Source organism: Motacilla alba, chromosome 5, assembly GCF_015832195.1.
Source record: "Motacilla alba alba isolate MOTALB_02 chromosome 5, Motacilla_alba_V1.0_pri, whole genome shotgun sequence".
Classification (NCBI taxonomy): Eukaryota; Metazoa; Chordata; class Aves; order Passeriformes; family Motacillidae; genus Motacilla; species Motacilla alba.
In genome coordinates, this window is record NC_052020.1 from 25,744,606 (window position 1) to 25,758,798 (window position 14,193).

General features: G+C 40.0%; 1 protein-coding gene across 1 annotated transcript in view; it reads right to left on the reverse strand.

Annotated features, from left to right (window-relative positions):
* Positions 1 to 478: 478 nt before the first annotated feature.
* LOC119701948 overlaps positions 479 to 14,193 on the reverse strand; it is a 52,178-nt gene continuing 38,463 nt past the window's right edge. Inside the window, exons 24-42 of the mRNA XM_038139267.1 lie at positions 13,598 to 13,670; positions 12,512 to 12,648; positions 11,987 to 12,118; positions 10,847 to 10,887; positions 10,110 to 10,152; positions 9,420 to 9,489; positions 9,056 to 9,225; positions 8,834 to 8,914; positions 8,055 to 8,092; positions 7,259 to 7,394; positions 6,479 to 6,615; positions 5,894 to 6,116; positions 5,086 to 5,200; positions 4,622 to 4,759; positions 3,251 to 3,358; positions 2,532 to 2,723; positions 1,898 to 2,064; positions 1,238 to 1,424; positions 479 to 687 (exon numbers count right to left, since the gene is read on the reverse strand). Coding sequence (XP_037995195.1) covers positions 479 to 687; positions 1,238 to 1,424; positions 1,898 to 2,064; positions 2,532 to 2,723; positions 3,251 to 3,358; positions 4,622 to 4,759; positions 5,086 to 5,200; positions 5,894 to 6,116; positions 6,479 to 6,615; positions 7,259 to 7,394; positions 8,055 to 8,092; positions 8,834 to 8,914; positions 9,056 to 9,225; positions 9,420 to 9,489; positions 10,110 to 10,152; positions 10,847 to 10,887; positions 11,987 to 12,118; positions 12,512 to 12,648; positions 13,598 to 13,670 — 2,397 coding nt within the window. The remainder of the gene's footprint in view (positions 688 to 1,237; positions 1,425 to 1,897; positions 2,065 to 2,531; positions 2,724 to 3,250; positions 3,359 to 4,621; positions 4,760 to 5,085; positions 5,201 to 5,893; positions 6,117 to 6,478; positions 6,616 to 7,258; positions 7,395 to 8,054; positions 8,093 to 8,833; positions 8,915 to 9,055; positions 9,226 to 9,419; positions 9,490 to 10,109; positions 10,153 to 10,846; positions 10,888 to 11,986; positions 12,119 to 12,511; positions 12,649 to 13,597; positions 13,671 to 14,193) is intronic.

A 14,193-nucleotide genomic window follows, 5' to 3' on the forward strand; every position in this document is an offset into this window, starting at 1 on the left:
CTATTCTCCATACTCCATGTGCTTTTCCCTAAGCATGGAGCGTATCATGATCTCAGTCACAAACCTGTCCCAAAAGTTACTGCTTGTCTTAGGACAACCTTGCAAATACAAAACACAAGCCAAGTTAATAAAATATGCTTTTAATGTGGTCTGCCCTGAAGATGTCAGGCTTAAACACTTAAAGCTCTTTCTCAGGGCAATGAGCATCATGTTTTTTATCATTTTAGCACCTTCTTCTTTGTGGCTGCCCATCTTGTGTACCATACAATGATTCATACTCCCTTGTTTAACTGAATTGCAATGATTTCTGCAGTGAAATTCTTTGGAGAAAAAGTTTTTCTTCAGTCTTCTTTGTTCACCTGAGATTACCTTTTAGTGGCATTGAGCAGGAATGCTTTGAAGCCTGCTAGCTAATAGTAAGAGACTTTCAGTCTCTCAGCAGGTTAAAGGACTTTAAAGCACCCTGTCTTGTCTGACATTATTTCTTCATCTGCCTTTTCCGTGCCACTGCTGTGCGCAAGGCCTGTATAATGAGGTCCTCATTATTGAGGATGTTGTATTCACCCAGTTGAACCAGGCAGTCATACTCCTTTTCAGTGTACTGAAGGGAATATGTTGAATATGGGGAGCAGCAGCCGTAGAGATCAACTTTGCCATCTTCCATCTCTGACTCTGAGCGCTTCTGACCTACAAGGAAGGGGTGAGAAATAACTGCTGAGAGAAATCACCCTGGTCATAAACATGCAAACTTAACAGAGGAAGGAAAGGAGGTGACTCTCCACAGAGAGAGTTCACAGCATAAATTACTCGTTTGGCTTTAATTTTTTAAAAAAACAAATAATTCTTATTCAAATTGGCAGCTCAGTCCCTGGCTCAAGTGCATCCCAGTGGCTTCACAGGATGAGGGGAGAAAAAAGGGTGATTATTCTTACATGGGTCTGCACGCTAGTTCTAAGCTATACCTGAAGGTACCTACAGTATGTATCTATGGATGTACACATTAATAGATACATCAAAGTTACCTGAAAGCTAATTACCTGCAAGATAACTAGCTTAGGGATGGAAACATCACAGCCCTGGCATCAAATCTCACATGGCTAAAAAAATTAGGCAACAAAAACGTTTGATGTACTGAAAAGAGTCAACATTGAAGTTCAAGTGACGGAGTATTAAATATGCTTCTTTTAATAGTCTGTCCATGATGTAAACCTTCTTTTTAACATGTTTGAGTACTTGCCTGGTGCTTTGTATTTTTGGAAGGTATCATTAACTAGTGGGAAAAAAAGCAGTACTGGTGCTCCTGGAGTCTCAGCACCATCAAAGAGGTAACACTCCTTCAGCTTTTTCCTGTCTTCTTCACTCAAGTCCACCCTGGGAAAAACGATTCCCTGTTCAGAGCAGTACTTGCAGGTCTGGTCCAAAGCCTGGATTAAGGAATAGAGCAGTACTAAGACTTCAAATAGGATTTTAAGGCTCAGGATTTCCTAGAGTCCAGTAATAAAGTAGACTTTTTCTAAGTTGCTTGTGCAAAAGCTCTTAACCCCTAATCAAAAGCACTGTGACACTGGACAGAAGTTTTTTTGTGATTTTTTTTCTTTTTGTTTTCCCAAGTCTAAGCACAATACAGTTTATCATACAAGAAAAACAAATAAGACTACCTGCAGCCTATAAAAGGTGTATTGCACTTCATCATTAAGCTAAAAATGCTGAAGGTTAAGACTTTTAGTAGGACCAATATAAAAAGCATGTAAGTGTTAAAAAATTATATATTTTATACATAAATATATAAAAATTGTATTATATTATAAATATATTATATTATAAATATATTATATTATATTATAAATATATTATATTATATTACAGAAGACATAAAGACTGTTTCAATCACTCTCACCTGTATCTGGGATCCTGCACTGTAATTTAAATGCAGGATGACGTCCACCTTTCTCTCTGGTTTTAAAAGTGGCATGATGCTTGTATTGATGAAAAATCCAGTATCTACCAGAGACAGGAATTCATCTGATTGTGTCAGCTGGTTGGGAAATGTGTCTAACACAGTATCTGAAAGAAAAAAATTCTTGCTGTAATTGCAATACCGCAAAACTGGTTGGCCTGTTTTTCCACCCTTACAGCATGTCCACAGAGCTTTAACTGGTTGCAGTCCTTGGGGAAGGGATCCCTTCTCTTCTGCCCTCTCAGCTCCAGCCACACGCAGTTTTGGACTTGCAGTAACAACATTCATGAAGGGGGTTTGCCGTGCCTCCCCACCGAGTATGTCTTGGAAGAGAGGAAGGAGAGGAAGAGCCTGGTGGCCCAGCCTCCAGAGGTGAGTGCCACCAGCAAACCACTGACACGTAACTCAACACCACACCATGCTACGTCCTGCAGTATGAATAATCATAGACGGCAGAAGATTTCTGGCACAGGTGGACCCGGGACCATATTGACAACCCCAGTAACATCAAATTTGGGGGGTTGCTTTGTTCAGCTGGTTTATTCTCTCCCCAGGCTCACAGGCTCACTGTTACCTTTCCACCTGCAGAAGTGCGTGTTCTCCAGGTAGTTGTTGTGCATCTGGAGGCCCTTGAGGAAGTTGTGCTCCTGGGCGATGCAGACGCGGTCGGTGAGGGCAGCGCGCAGGGCACTGCCCAGGGGCCCGGGCGGCGTGAACAGCCGCGTCCGCAGCTCCTGTGGCTTCATGGGCAGCGCGGGCTCCTCCTCTGCCCGGGGAAAATGTGTTAAATTCCACCTGCCCAAAGCAGGGCCAGCCCTCAAGAAGTCAAGGTAAGTAATAAACCCTGATACTTTCTCTGTTTTTAAGGACCCACAAGCATAGATGATCAAACAAAACAGAAGATGAGAAGCTACTCTCACTAGACAAATACCAATTTCTTACAGTCTGGGCTTGGATAAAAACCCCCAAAATACAGTGTCAAACAGCAATAAAAGTCTGCTCCAGACATACACACAGTTGTGGAATAGACTGAATGCAGGCTTTGGAAAAGGACGGGTATTGAGCTTCTTTGTTTTAATGTAGCTCCCACTTGAAGCAGTCAAAATCATTTTGCTTTATTAATAATTTACAGATCAATCTTATTATTCCTGAACATTTTAATCATCTACCAGCATCAGTGTTGACCCTTGACAGATGACAGGACTGGAGATTTTAAATTATTTATGTGTACTTTGTAGTATGAGACATATAACTCCATTTAACAATAAGTGAAAAAGAAGTATGGCTGTTTACCTATATTGTCAATATGGTCCCGGGTCCACCTGTGCCAGAAATCTTCTGATGAATGGGACAAATTCCAGATATATAACACATTGAATGAAAATAAACTACTCCACATGCCTGTAAAAGAAAAGAGCTTTATAACTCAAACATTCACATATCATGAATCTCAAACTGTTATGACGAAACTTGTGAGGTTTGTTTTTTGTCATTTTGTTTTAAAAGCATGGTGTGTCATTTTTATTTGGCTGCTGGTTTTTAGACTTTATTTTTGGTAGTCAGTTTTTTGTCTGTGTTACTCAGGGATGGAGATCTTTGTGAATTAATATGGAATTTGTATTTTTAGGAAAAAAAACAAGTATCATGAAGCTTGTATAAAAAGAAAGGATAAAAGTTTGCAAGATGAGATCAATCCAAGAGATTTGATGTGGAATTATATTGATAAGGGCATAACTACAACATAATCTTACAGCTTCTGCTTTTGTAGGATTCCCTTTTTGAGAATAAGCCTGTTAACACATCAAGGGATCACTTTTGACCATCAATTTTTGAGCTTGAAAAGCGATTTCTTTGGTTATCCATTAGGGCACAAGTTCTCACTGTTTCTTCATTCAGGCAGTGCAAATGTGGGACAATCCAGCACAGACTGAGGCCAAAATAGTAGGGGTCTCTTTCCTGCTCAGTGAAGTGGCCAGTCAAAGAGAAGTTTGCTTGTTAAGTCAGTCACAAGCTGACAGGTTGTCTATTTGTCAGGAGAACACACAGCCATGCTTTGCTGCAGTCAACAGCAAAAATGTTTTGAGGATGGCTGTGTTGTTTTCCCCCCAGCCTTGCCCAGGCAGTGTGGAAACTGGAGCCAGGGACATGTGGCCCGCTCCTCTGGAGCAGGAGGGCCTGGCATGCTCAAACATACCCTGATGCAGTGAAGAATCAGCATGAAAGCTCGTGTAAAATATTTATAGGGAGCATACAAAATACTGACTACCCATGAGACAGGCAATAGGCTCCGAAGTTCACCCTTCTGGAGTAGCATGGGCTGAACCATGGATTCCCAGGGATGTCAATTTTTTTGTTGTACTGGAAGCCATACTATATTTTAATTCAAAACTAGGTTTTAAAGTGTAAATAACTATTTGAAGATCCCTTTGAATTTTCTTCTTTACTGTAAACTGAATCCATTATAGTATGTATTAATTCAGCAAAGAGATATTTATCGTCTCTGGTGATGTTGCCATGTTAGTCCTCCTGCACCAATATTTTATTAGAGTGTAGTTTATATAGCTCACATTAAAAAAACAAACAACCAAAACCAAAATAACCTCCAAACCTAAACACCCAAATGAAAACAAGCAATAAAAAAATTTGTTGTTTTTAATAGCTTACCTTCCAAGAAGCAGATCCTGGATTCAGGGACCTTCTTCATCAATCGTCCCATGAAGAACTCACTGCCAAAATCCTCAGTGCGAACAAAAACTCCATATTTTTGCAATCCCACCTCATATGGGGTGAACTCCACCCATTCTGTAAAAAAGAACCCAAAGAAAGGAACAATGTTTTATTACAGCCCTCAAAATATTTTTGAGTCTAATATTTTGGACTAATAGCAATGAGTTATAAGCATGCTACAACCAAAAACTCATGAAAATGGAAAGGCTTTAGAATATTTTTCAGTCTGTTGCATAGACAGTCAAACTTTTACCTGACCACAAGGATATTATATGAATACACATCAGCTGAACTTTGGGTCTTCAAATAAGAGAGGGTTTTTAGGCTGTCTAAAAAGTCTGTTCCATGATTTACCACCTTAAATATAAAGACAAATGACTCCCAGAAGAAATCATAATTACCTTTGAAATCCAGAGTGCTGTAGTTGTTCTTGACATTGACTGCAGTGTAGATAGGAAGTGGGTTCTGACCACGATCAATGGCCCGTTGCTGATCAGAGAGTCTGTGATTGTCTTTCTGTGATTCCAGAAATACAGTTACACTGAGACAAAAATTAGCATGGCAATATTCTCTGCATCTAAGTTTGTGGGGCAGAAAAAGTCCTGCCTCTAATGTATAATGTGTGCTCGGCTTCTCTTCTGAAATGTTCCATATTTTTCAGAATTCCCACAGACATTCTGCTACTGAAATACCTGCAGCCATCCAATCTGATGCCAGATTATTTGATGACAGATTAGGATGAAAATGGAAAGAAATACTAAAGAGCAGAAAGCAATACTTTTGATATAAAACACGTTATTGCATTATGCTGCAACTTCATGGAAGACCTCACACCTTTTGAAAGTCTGCAGGTCCTTTTGTTAACACCTCTCATGGGCACGCTTAATATCTGCAATTTTGTTATCTCTAAGCAAGTAACTTGCAGAATACAAAAAACAATTCTTAAAATTGTAATACTGTTTCAAAATTATAGTCTTGGAATTTTCTCAGAAAAACATATTCAAAATTTCACAAGCAAGAATGCTGATTTTCACCATGGATGAGTATCTACAAGGCTGGCACCAAATGTTTTGGAAATGGCTGTGCATTTGCTTGCACAGTCTTGTAACAAACTGCTTTTCTCAGAGCCAACAGAAAAATATCTTCTCCAGAAATAAATTTTCAGAAAAGGGTAAGCCACAGTAAATGCTGCTTTATGATATACTGTACCCCATCATGCAAAAAAGATTCCAGGACAAGCCCCCAGAGATCTATAAAAGACGTTTTGCGGCCCTCTCTTTTCCGCTGGCACAGCTGCTTTTTGTAATACTTCAAATATTCCAAGGAAAAGGAATTTATTTTGCATTTTGTCATGTGTTTTCGAGCCTCACTGATTTGCTTGTCGAGATCCTTTCGTGACCACTCAGCATCTCTGTACAAGTTTGACATGGTCCTAGGAAGAGGAAATACATATTGAAGAGGGATAAAAAGCACACCAAAGCTTGAGGTAGGCAGTAGCTACATTTAGTTTTTATGGTTTAAGTTCTTGATTAATGTTTCCTTTCTTCAATTCCCTATGAACCTGTCAAAACAGCTTGAATAATTTTCCATAAACCATTCTTAGAAAAACTCTTGTTTTCATGTAGTTGCAAATTATGTGACTTTTCCCCATGAAAACACTTTATTCTGTCAATTTTGGAAGAAGATCTGCTGGAAAGTTATTATAGGTAAACTACCGTACATCAGCCCCAGCCTCCTCCAGCACTTTGGTGTCATGAGGGAGACTCCAGCCAAGGGCTGCCCAGTCCCACTCACCATGTAGTACCAGACAAGCCAGTCAGGTAGGTGGCACAGTCCAAGACATTGAGCTTCTTGAGCCCCCTCAGGCTGCCGTAGAGTGCGGTTAAGGATCTCATCCCTCCTCCCGTGGTCATGATGGCCACCACCGGGCTCTGTGCAACACAGGGACAGAAAGGGCCAGCGTCACACGGCGGCTGCACCTGACCGCAGAGAGATACATAAAGCCTGGCACCACCACCTGTGCCCAGCCACAGACTCCTTTCCAAATGATTTCTACTGAAATATAACCTACTGTTTATTTTATAAAGGAGAACAGGAATAGAAGCAATGACCATTAGATATCTGACACTTGTCTCCAATGTGTTCAACAGAGATGTTTGGTATGAAACAAATAAAAATGCATTAATTCAAACCAAAAGAGACAGTAAGAGAGAAAAATACCAGTTGAAAAAACAGGAATTAAAAAGAAAACTCACAGGCTGAAAAGAGGAGGGACTATTAATAAGGATTACAATAGTAAAGAGTTTGGAAGAAGCCATTCCTATATAAGGAATATCTGGTCTGGCTTCCAAGAAAGGTGTAGCAGAAAAGGGTTAAACTTAGGATAGCAACTGCAAAGGACACAAACAGCAGAGTGAATTTAGAGGTACAGGGCAGTATTGGAGGTATGTATAAGTTTGAAGATGAGGAAATATCAGAAAAACTTTTAACTGTGAAGAAAAAGAGGTTGTATTATGCCATTAAGTTCTCACTGCTAAGCACTGGTGAGATGTTTTAAATATTTTCCCTACAGACCTCATGGTCCAGCAGATCCTGTTCCAGCTGCAGAACCTTCTTCAGAGCAGGAATAACATAATTCTTCCTTTTGCAGAGAAAGTCTTGCTCCTGTATGCAGAGGTCAAATCCTAAACGCACATCAAGGTGGTCTGGGCTGAAGCAGAGATCAGGAAAAAAGAATATTCCATTTTATTGTTGGTAGACAAACTCAGAGTTTCCAATGCAATAAAATGAACCTGATCCACAAAATACTACATTTACAGGAGGTCCCTTTCCTACACTCCCAAGCAAGTTTACAATGATGCACAAAAGAAGGATAGAAAAAAGGACTTATAAATTTCTAAGCAGCTATCAAAATAAAACCTAAGGAAAGACATTCCTGCAGCTAACTTCTGAGATACCTGCTGTCTGGATTCTCTCATATTTTAGTGAACTGAGAGCTATAGGAATAACTTCTCATACTTTCTTGAATTAGGGAGAAAATTTTTCCTACTTCATAATCAAAAATGCCACATGATCGGCTGCACTCTAACCCAGTGTTAAAGGTCAAAGACTGTGCTGAGCATAACACTGGGTAGCATAATTGACTTGTAATATTTTTTTTTCTATTTTATGCATATTTTTTCATTATTCACGTGTCAGTATGGGTTACACATAACATGTATTACACTACACTACATATAGTTGCTTCCAGTTCATGTGAATGCCACACACCACCTACAGTCCTGCTGTGCCTCCTACCCAGTAAAGAGCCTAGGGTGAGGTGAATTCAGCTTAGTAAAAGTTAACCTCCAAGAGTGGCCAAGTCTCTTACCAGTCTTCTGTCTTCACATATAAACCGAATCTTTTATCCTGGAAAGCAAGAATGTGAACAATGTGAGCGCTGACAGCCTGGTTCTTCCCTGCAGCCTGAGGAGGAATTTTATCTTGTGCCATCCTAGCAATGTGGGTACAAATCAGGTGCTCTGAATAATCAGGAGCTCGAATAATCCAGCAGCCTAGCAAACTGACTGCAGTGTTTTACTGAAAGGGAAGCTGTTCAATAATTTTTAATGTTGCCTAGTAAATGTAACATCTGAGGATAACTGCTGTTTACAGAGTCATGATAGTGTACACCTTACCCATCTCTACTACAGCACCTCTTAGGCAGCCAGCTGGACTATGAGTCTACACGGCAGCATTTGTGCCACCCTTTCTGTGACTTATACCCCATAACAGTCTTGATCATTTTCTTGTACATGGATTTTTTAAAACCACGAACCTAAAAGTGCTTTGTAAAGCATCGTCAGCATCAGCAGGAGTCTGACGCTACCTCAGTCAGTTCAGGTGTCCCGCTGGTGTGAGAAGGGGGAGAGCAAAGCTTCAACATTCATGTGAAGTAATACCAGGATGGAGTAGCAAGATGCCCCACCTCTATTCAAACAGAACAAGGTACAATCTGGCCTAATTGCTGAAAGGCCTACCACTGTTAGGGTGTGGTATTTTTGTCTGCATGCTTTCATTGTCAGAAAGTACCATGGTAACCATCAGGGGGGATGCAGACTTCCATATCCAGGTTTCTCAGCCTCTCCCACTAAAAAAGCAGGCACTCACCTCTGCTAAGATCATGTTTTTTCCACTTGGAATGGAATGAAGTTCCACATTTGGAGAGCCTGTATCATACACACATGAGTGCTGAAAAAATACAAATAAACCCACGTTTATATTGTAAGGAATGTTACTCTCTACCCATTATGCAAATAACTGGTGTCTATTTATGGTGTCTAATATTTTACATGGCATTATTATGTTTTTTAAAGCTCAGTTGTAACATACTGAGGAGGGAGGTCCTTTCTTCCCTGGTAGTGTAACATCCAGCGTTGGCTGCTTGTATCTGGCATAGTGGAATTTGGCAGGAGAGGAGGAGCTGAAGACCAGATTAGATCCCAGCACAATGTCCTGGGTGCCTTCATAAGAGCCTTGCACTTTAAAGGAGAATTCTTTTTCTAAGGAAATGACACAAAAGCAGACACAGATTAGTTTTCTCATCAAAGCTGGTAACAAAAATTCTTACAGAGTCTATCACAAAGCTGTTCTCATGTTTTGGATTTGTTGGGGCTTTTTAGTTCTTACATGAAGCCAATTGTACTCATAATATTAGCACATCAGTTAAAAATAGCTGATGTAGAAATAACCTTACTTGATTTCTTCTCTTTTTTCTTCTTTTTCTTCTCAACCACCTGAACTTCTAAGCAGCAGATTTTGCGAGACTGTAAGACATGAACAGTAAAATACATCATGGCATGGAATTTTCCAATATGACATTCTGTTTCCTAGTCTAAACAGGACACAACCAGGGCAAGGCAGGAGTGCAGTGTGGATGAACAGGGCTTGCAGAAGGGAGAAGATGAGGACAAAGTGAAAAACAGTACTTTCAGGATCCCAGGGATGTGAGGATGTTTTAAACACAATTCATGAACAAGCAAAGATAATAAAAGAGAAAATGTCAGGGATGGGAAGTCCCTGTGTAAAAGGCACAGTTTTGAATGTGGGAAATTACATGTGCACGGGACAGGACAAACCCTCTCACTTCAGCAATTTGGGAGGAGTGATGTCTAAGGAAGAATTCACTTCTGCACTGATGCCTCAGACCTAAACCATGTGTTTCCTTTGCAACAGTGAAGGGGTGCTGGGATGGGGGATCTCCATGCAGGTCCAGCCACAGTGTCTCCAGAGGTGCCATCCACAAGGATGTGTCATGATTGAGTGGGAAATGGCGATGTTTCAGTGCTGGCTGTCTCAGTCAAGCAGTATGTTGTCCTGATGACCGTGAGTCAAGTGAAACAAGTGTGGCAACAGGACAAGAAAGATGATGAAATATAACACTTACCACTAGCACTCCATTAGTAATGATGGTTTCAGGAGGGCCTGAACTAGGAAGCAGAAACACAAATGCATTTACAATAACTCATTAAAATTACAGTATAGTTCATGAGCCCCACCCTTCTCCTGATTTTCCTCTTGCATATTTTTACCTGCATATTGGATTTGAAAGAAAAGTCCCAGGGGACTTGTTGTACAAGTTTCCTCACTCTACTATGTCAAGGCACAATTGTCATCCTACTGGCTCTTCCAGTCCTGGAGCTCAGCAAAGAAAATGCCAAAGGTGCTCTTGAGGCCAAACCATGTAGAGATTTTATGCTGAGTCCCAAGCTAACACCAAGGATGGTGTCATGGAATCCACTTTTTAAAAAAAAAAAATCATGCTTTGTTGGATGAGGGAACAATAAAGGCACTGGATCAGAAATCCAGTGCATTATTCCATGTTGTGTTTCAAAGGGAGGTGGACCCTCTTGCTGTTCTCAAACACAAGTGCATAACAAACCAGCAACATTCTGGTCTTAAATAATGTTCACTACATTAGACAAAGAAGAGGTTTTAGGGTGTTCTCCCTGTTTGCCTGAAGTTCATGGGAGGTCATCCTGGCATTCACCCATTTGTCGACATAGCTCATAGCACAGATTCCTTGGGAATGATGCACTCTGAACAATCAGACTGGATTATTTCATGCCTCTGAATTGCTGTTTCTTTTTGTTCCAGGCAATGTTGCATTTCGTGTTTACTCACATATTATCCAAGGCAAATCCCACCTCCAACTCCTCTCGTCTCTGAAAAATAAAGAAAGGAAAATGATTTTGGTACTAGTTTACTGGCAATGCTCATAATGCAAGGTCTCATTCTCACTATCTGGGTAGGCATGCACTGTTAGTGAGCAGCAGAGCATTTAAAACAGAGGCACCCACCACCTCACGTCTGTGTGTCTTGAGCCTCAAGATTCTCTACTGATAGGAAGCTTGTGGATGGCTGTCTTAGCAGTTTTTAACACAGAAATTGTTTGCCTTGCCTGCTTCTGCTGGGGCCTATGGGACAGACCTAGGAAGAGATGTCTCATTCTGAGTCTGCCAGCAAAAGGACAGGGGATGTGCTGAAGGGGAGAGCCAAAGCCTTCTGGTGTCAGGAAGAGAAATCATGACATGCAAAGCAGTTGTGGATGAGGAAAACCTCTGGCAACAAGTTGAGAGCTTTGGGACAGAGTTAAATCCATTAAGGCCAGGTCTGTGAAGTGGTGAAAAAGAGTATAATGCTTAGGGGAAAGAAAGCACAGGCAAGAGGAAAACAAAAGTGGAGGCAGAAGGGATGATGAATAGCAAAGTGAGATCAAGCTGTAGGCTACTTAGGTGCTCAAATTACCCACTGAATTAAAGACACCAAGAAGTTAATAATACAGGACAAAAGAGTTTACAAAGGCTTGAAGACTATGAGCTCTAACTGGTGTAGCTGTGCAAACACAAAAGTAAAAATTAAAAAATAATTAGCAACTAGTCTGGTTTGACATTTAGTTCTGATCACAGAGTTTTTACTTCCTAATTATTAGGCTAAGTAATAGATTATGACAAAAGCATCAGCTACTGCCATAGACACCCTCCTTGACCCTCGATGGGGACAGGCTCAGCAAAGTGACAATTTTGCCAATAACACCTGAAATTTGTGAGCCTCTGTGGCCAACACCAAACCCTTCAGTGTGCCTACAGATGCAGGAGTAAAGAGGTTTTCCCATGTCAGACTGAAAACCAACTTATTTTTATATGGCTAGGCCGCTGGCACACAACAAAGAAAAAAGGCAAAATTTTACAAATAACATTTTAGACAGAAAAGCTTACAAACACATTCTTGCCAAGCTATTTCATTTCTTATTTCAGACCTCACCTGTGAATCACACTTGAAGTGCATGAAGACTTCCTCTCCCAGGGAAAGTTTGGCTATGTCAAAGTAGACTGTGAAGAGATGGTCATCCTGAGTAACCACATCCTTATCATAGAGTGCCAGCTCCAGCACATTCTGGGAAAGGAAGGAAAGGACTTTAGAAATCTATCAGGTTTCATTCAAAGTAGAAGATCCTGGGGACAACTGTTTTAGTTAGCTGTTGTGAGAAGTGGGAGGACGTTAAAAAAAAGAACAAGAAGGGAATGAAGTGGAGAGGAAATCAAATCATGTCAGCACTTATAAGGTGAAATGAGAGGAAATCAGACATTTCAAATGCCATATTCTACCTATGGCTGAGAGAGACAATTGTCTTTGGTGGCATAGAAAACCATCATGAGGTATGAGTTATTCTCACATCTTCCTGTATCTTTCCTTGCTTCTTGACAAAATTGTTTAAGTCCCTTTGCAAAAGGTTAAAACCTCTCAGTAGCTCCCTTGGTCAGTACCAGAAAAGTCCCAGTTCAGTACCTTGACCTGACTCTGGATCCTGAAGTAGAAGGTTTCATTCCAGACTGGATCCTTGCAATTCTTGATGGCTTTAGTCTGAAATTTGTCATTTGAAGCAGTTGGCAGCCACAGGCTCACGTAGCAATCAGTTTGGCTCACTGTATTAAAAACACAAACACATCTAAAATGAGCATTTGCTCTAGAAGAAAGAATTAATTGAAGAATATGAAGTTCTGTTTTCAAAGAGAGACACTATGATACAAAATGGAATATTTGTTCAACATAAACAATACAATTTAGGTAGGAGAAATGGAGAAAAAGGAAGGGTGACATGACTCTTCTCTAAATAAATGTGATTAGAAATATAAAATATACATTAAACATGAAGGGTTTTTCTCCTCCTTCTATGTCATCAAACAATAAATTTAGCCAAGGATAAAAAAATCCAGGACAAATGCAGCAAGCATTAAGGAAACAAAGTGATATATTCTCATTTAGCCAAACAGAACATTAAGAAAAAACTTTCTGATTTCTGCATAAGTAAAGATACAATCTTCTATTATATTTTGGTTCCAGGCCAGCAGAAGTGAGAGGAGCAACAAAATGTAACAACATCTGATGGGCTTTTATCTGGGAATGCTGGCACACAGAGAATTTGGGTATGGTAGTTTGGATTACTTAGCATTGAGAAAACTTGAATACAAGCTAAATTTGAGACAAGTCTTCTCATCTTTCAGTATTTACTCAATTAATGCAACAATTTTGTGTTCTTTTTCACATAAATATACTCCAGAGGAAAACATGGGAGATCTTTCCACATTTTTTTGCTTTCAACAGATTGCAGAGCTTTTACTGCTCCTTTCAGGGACACAGAGAAATGTGTGCGATAGGCACAGCTGTGACCTTATGGAGTTACCTCAGCTTAAAACAAGGGCTGATGCAAAGAAGAGCAACACACTCTACGTTCACTTCTGGAACCAGCACACCAACAACAGAACTGTGTCCATTCATGGAAGAAATCTAGAAAGCACCTTTTCTTGGAGCAGGTGCCCACGGAGGTGAGAGGGACCTCCATGAGCTCCTCTATAGAGCACTACAGATACTTACAAACATCTGCCTGGTGGATATTTCTTGCTCTTATGACTCTTACAGTCAGTAAGTAACACAGAGAGGATTCTATCTGCAGGGAAAAAAACCAAATATACAAAAGACAAGAATGAATGGTAAAGTTAGATAGCATATTTAGAAGACAGAAGTGATAAAGAGAGAAAAACTCCCAACTCAGGCACAATTTAGTTGAATTTTCCATTTGATTGTGAAATGGCCAATACATTTGTTTTCCTGCTAACATCTAAATCAAGTATTAGACTGATATACTTCTTTTCTTCTAGAGCATGATATGAGGATTTACCTTATTAGAGCATTTATTTGTTTCTTATCTAAAATCTAGCTGCACAAAGTGCTAAGATTCAGTCCCAGCTTGGGAGATGATTTATTCTTTAAATTTCCAAGGTAGAAAATTAAGACATGCTTTAAACTTTCTTCAAGTGATAGAACTATTATTGTGGCGATTACCTTCTATCCCGTCATTACATATATTCAGCCTCCTGGGCTATGAGATATGATTTTCTCATATTCCTGCTCTTTTAAACGTACAGTACTCTGCAAAGTTAAATGCTGACCTCTGATCCCCAAACTGAGAA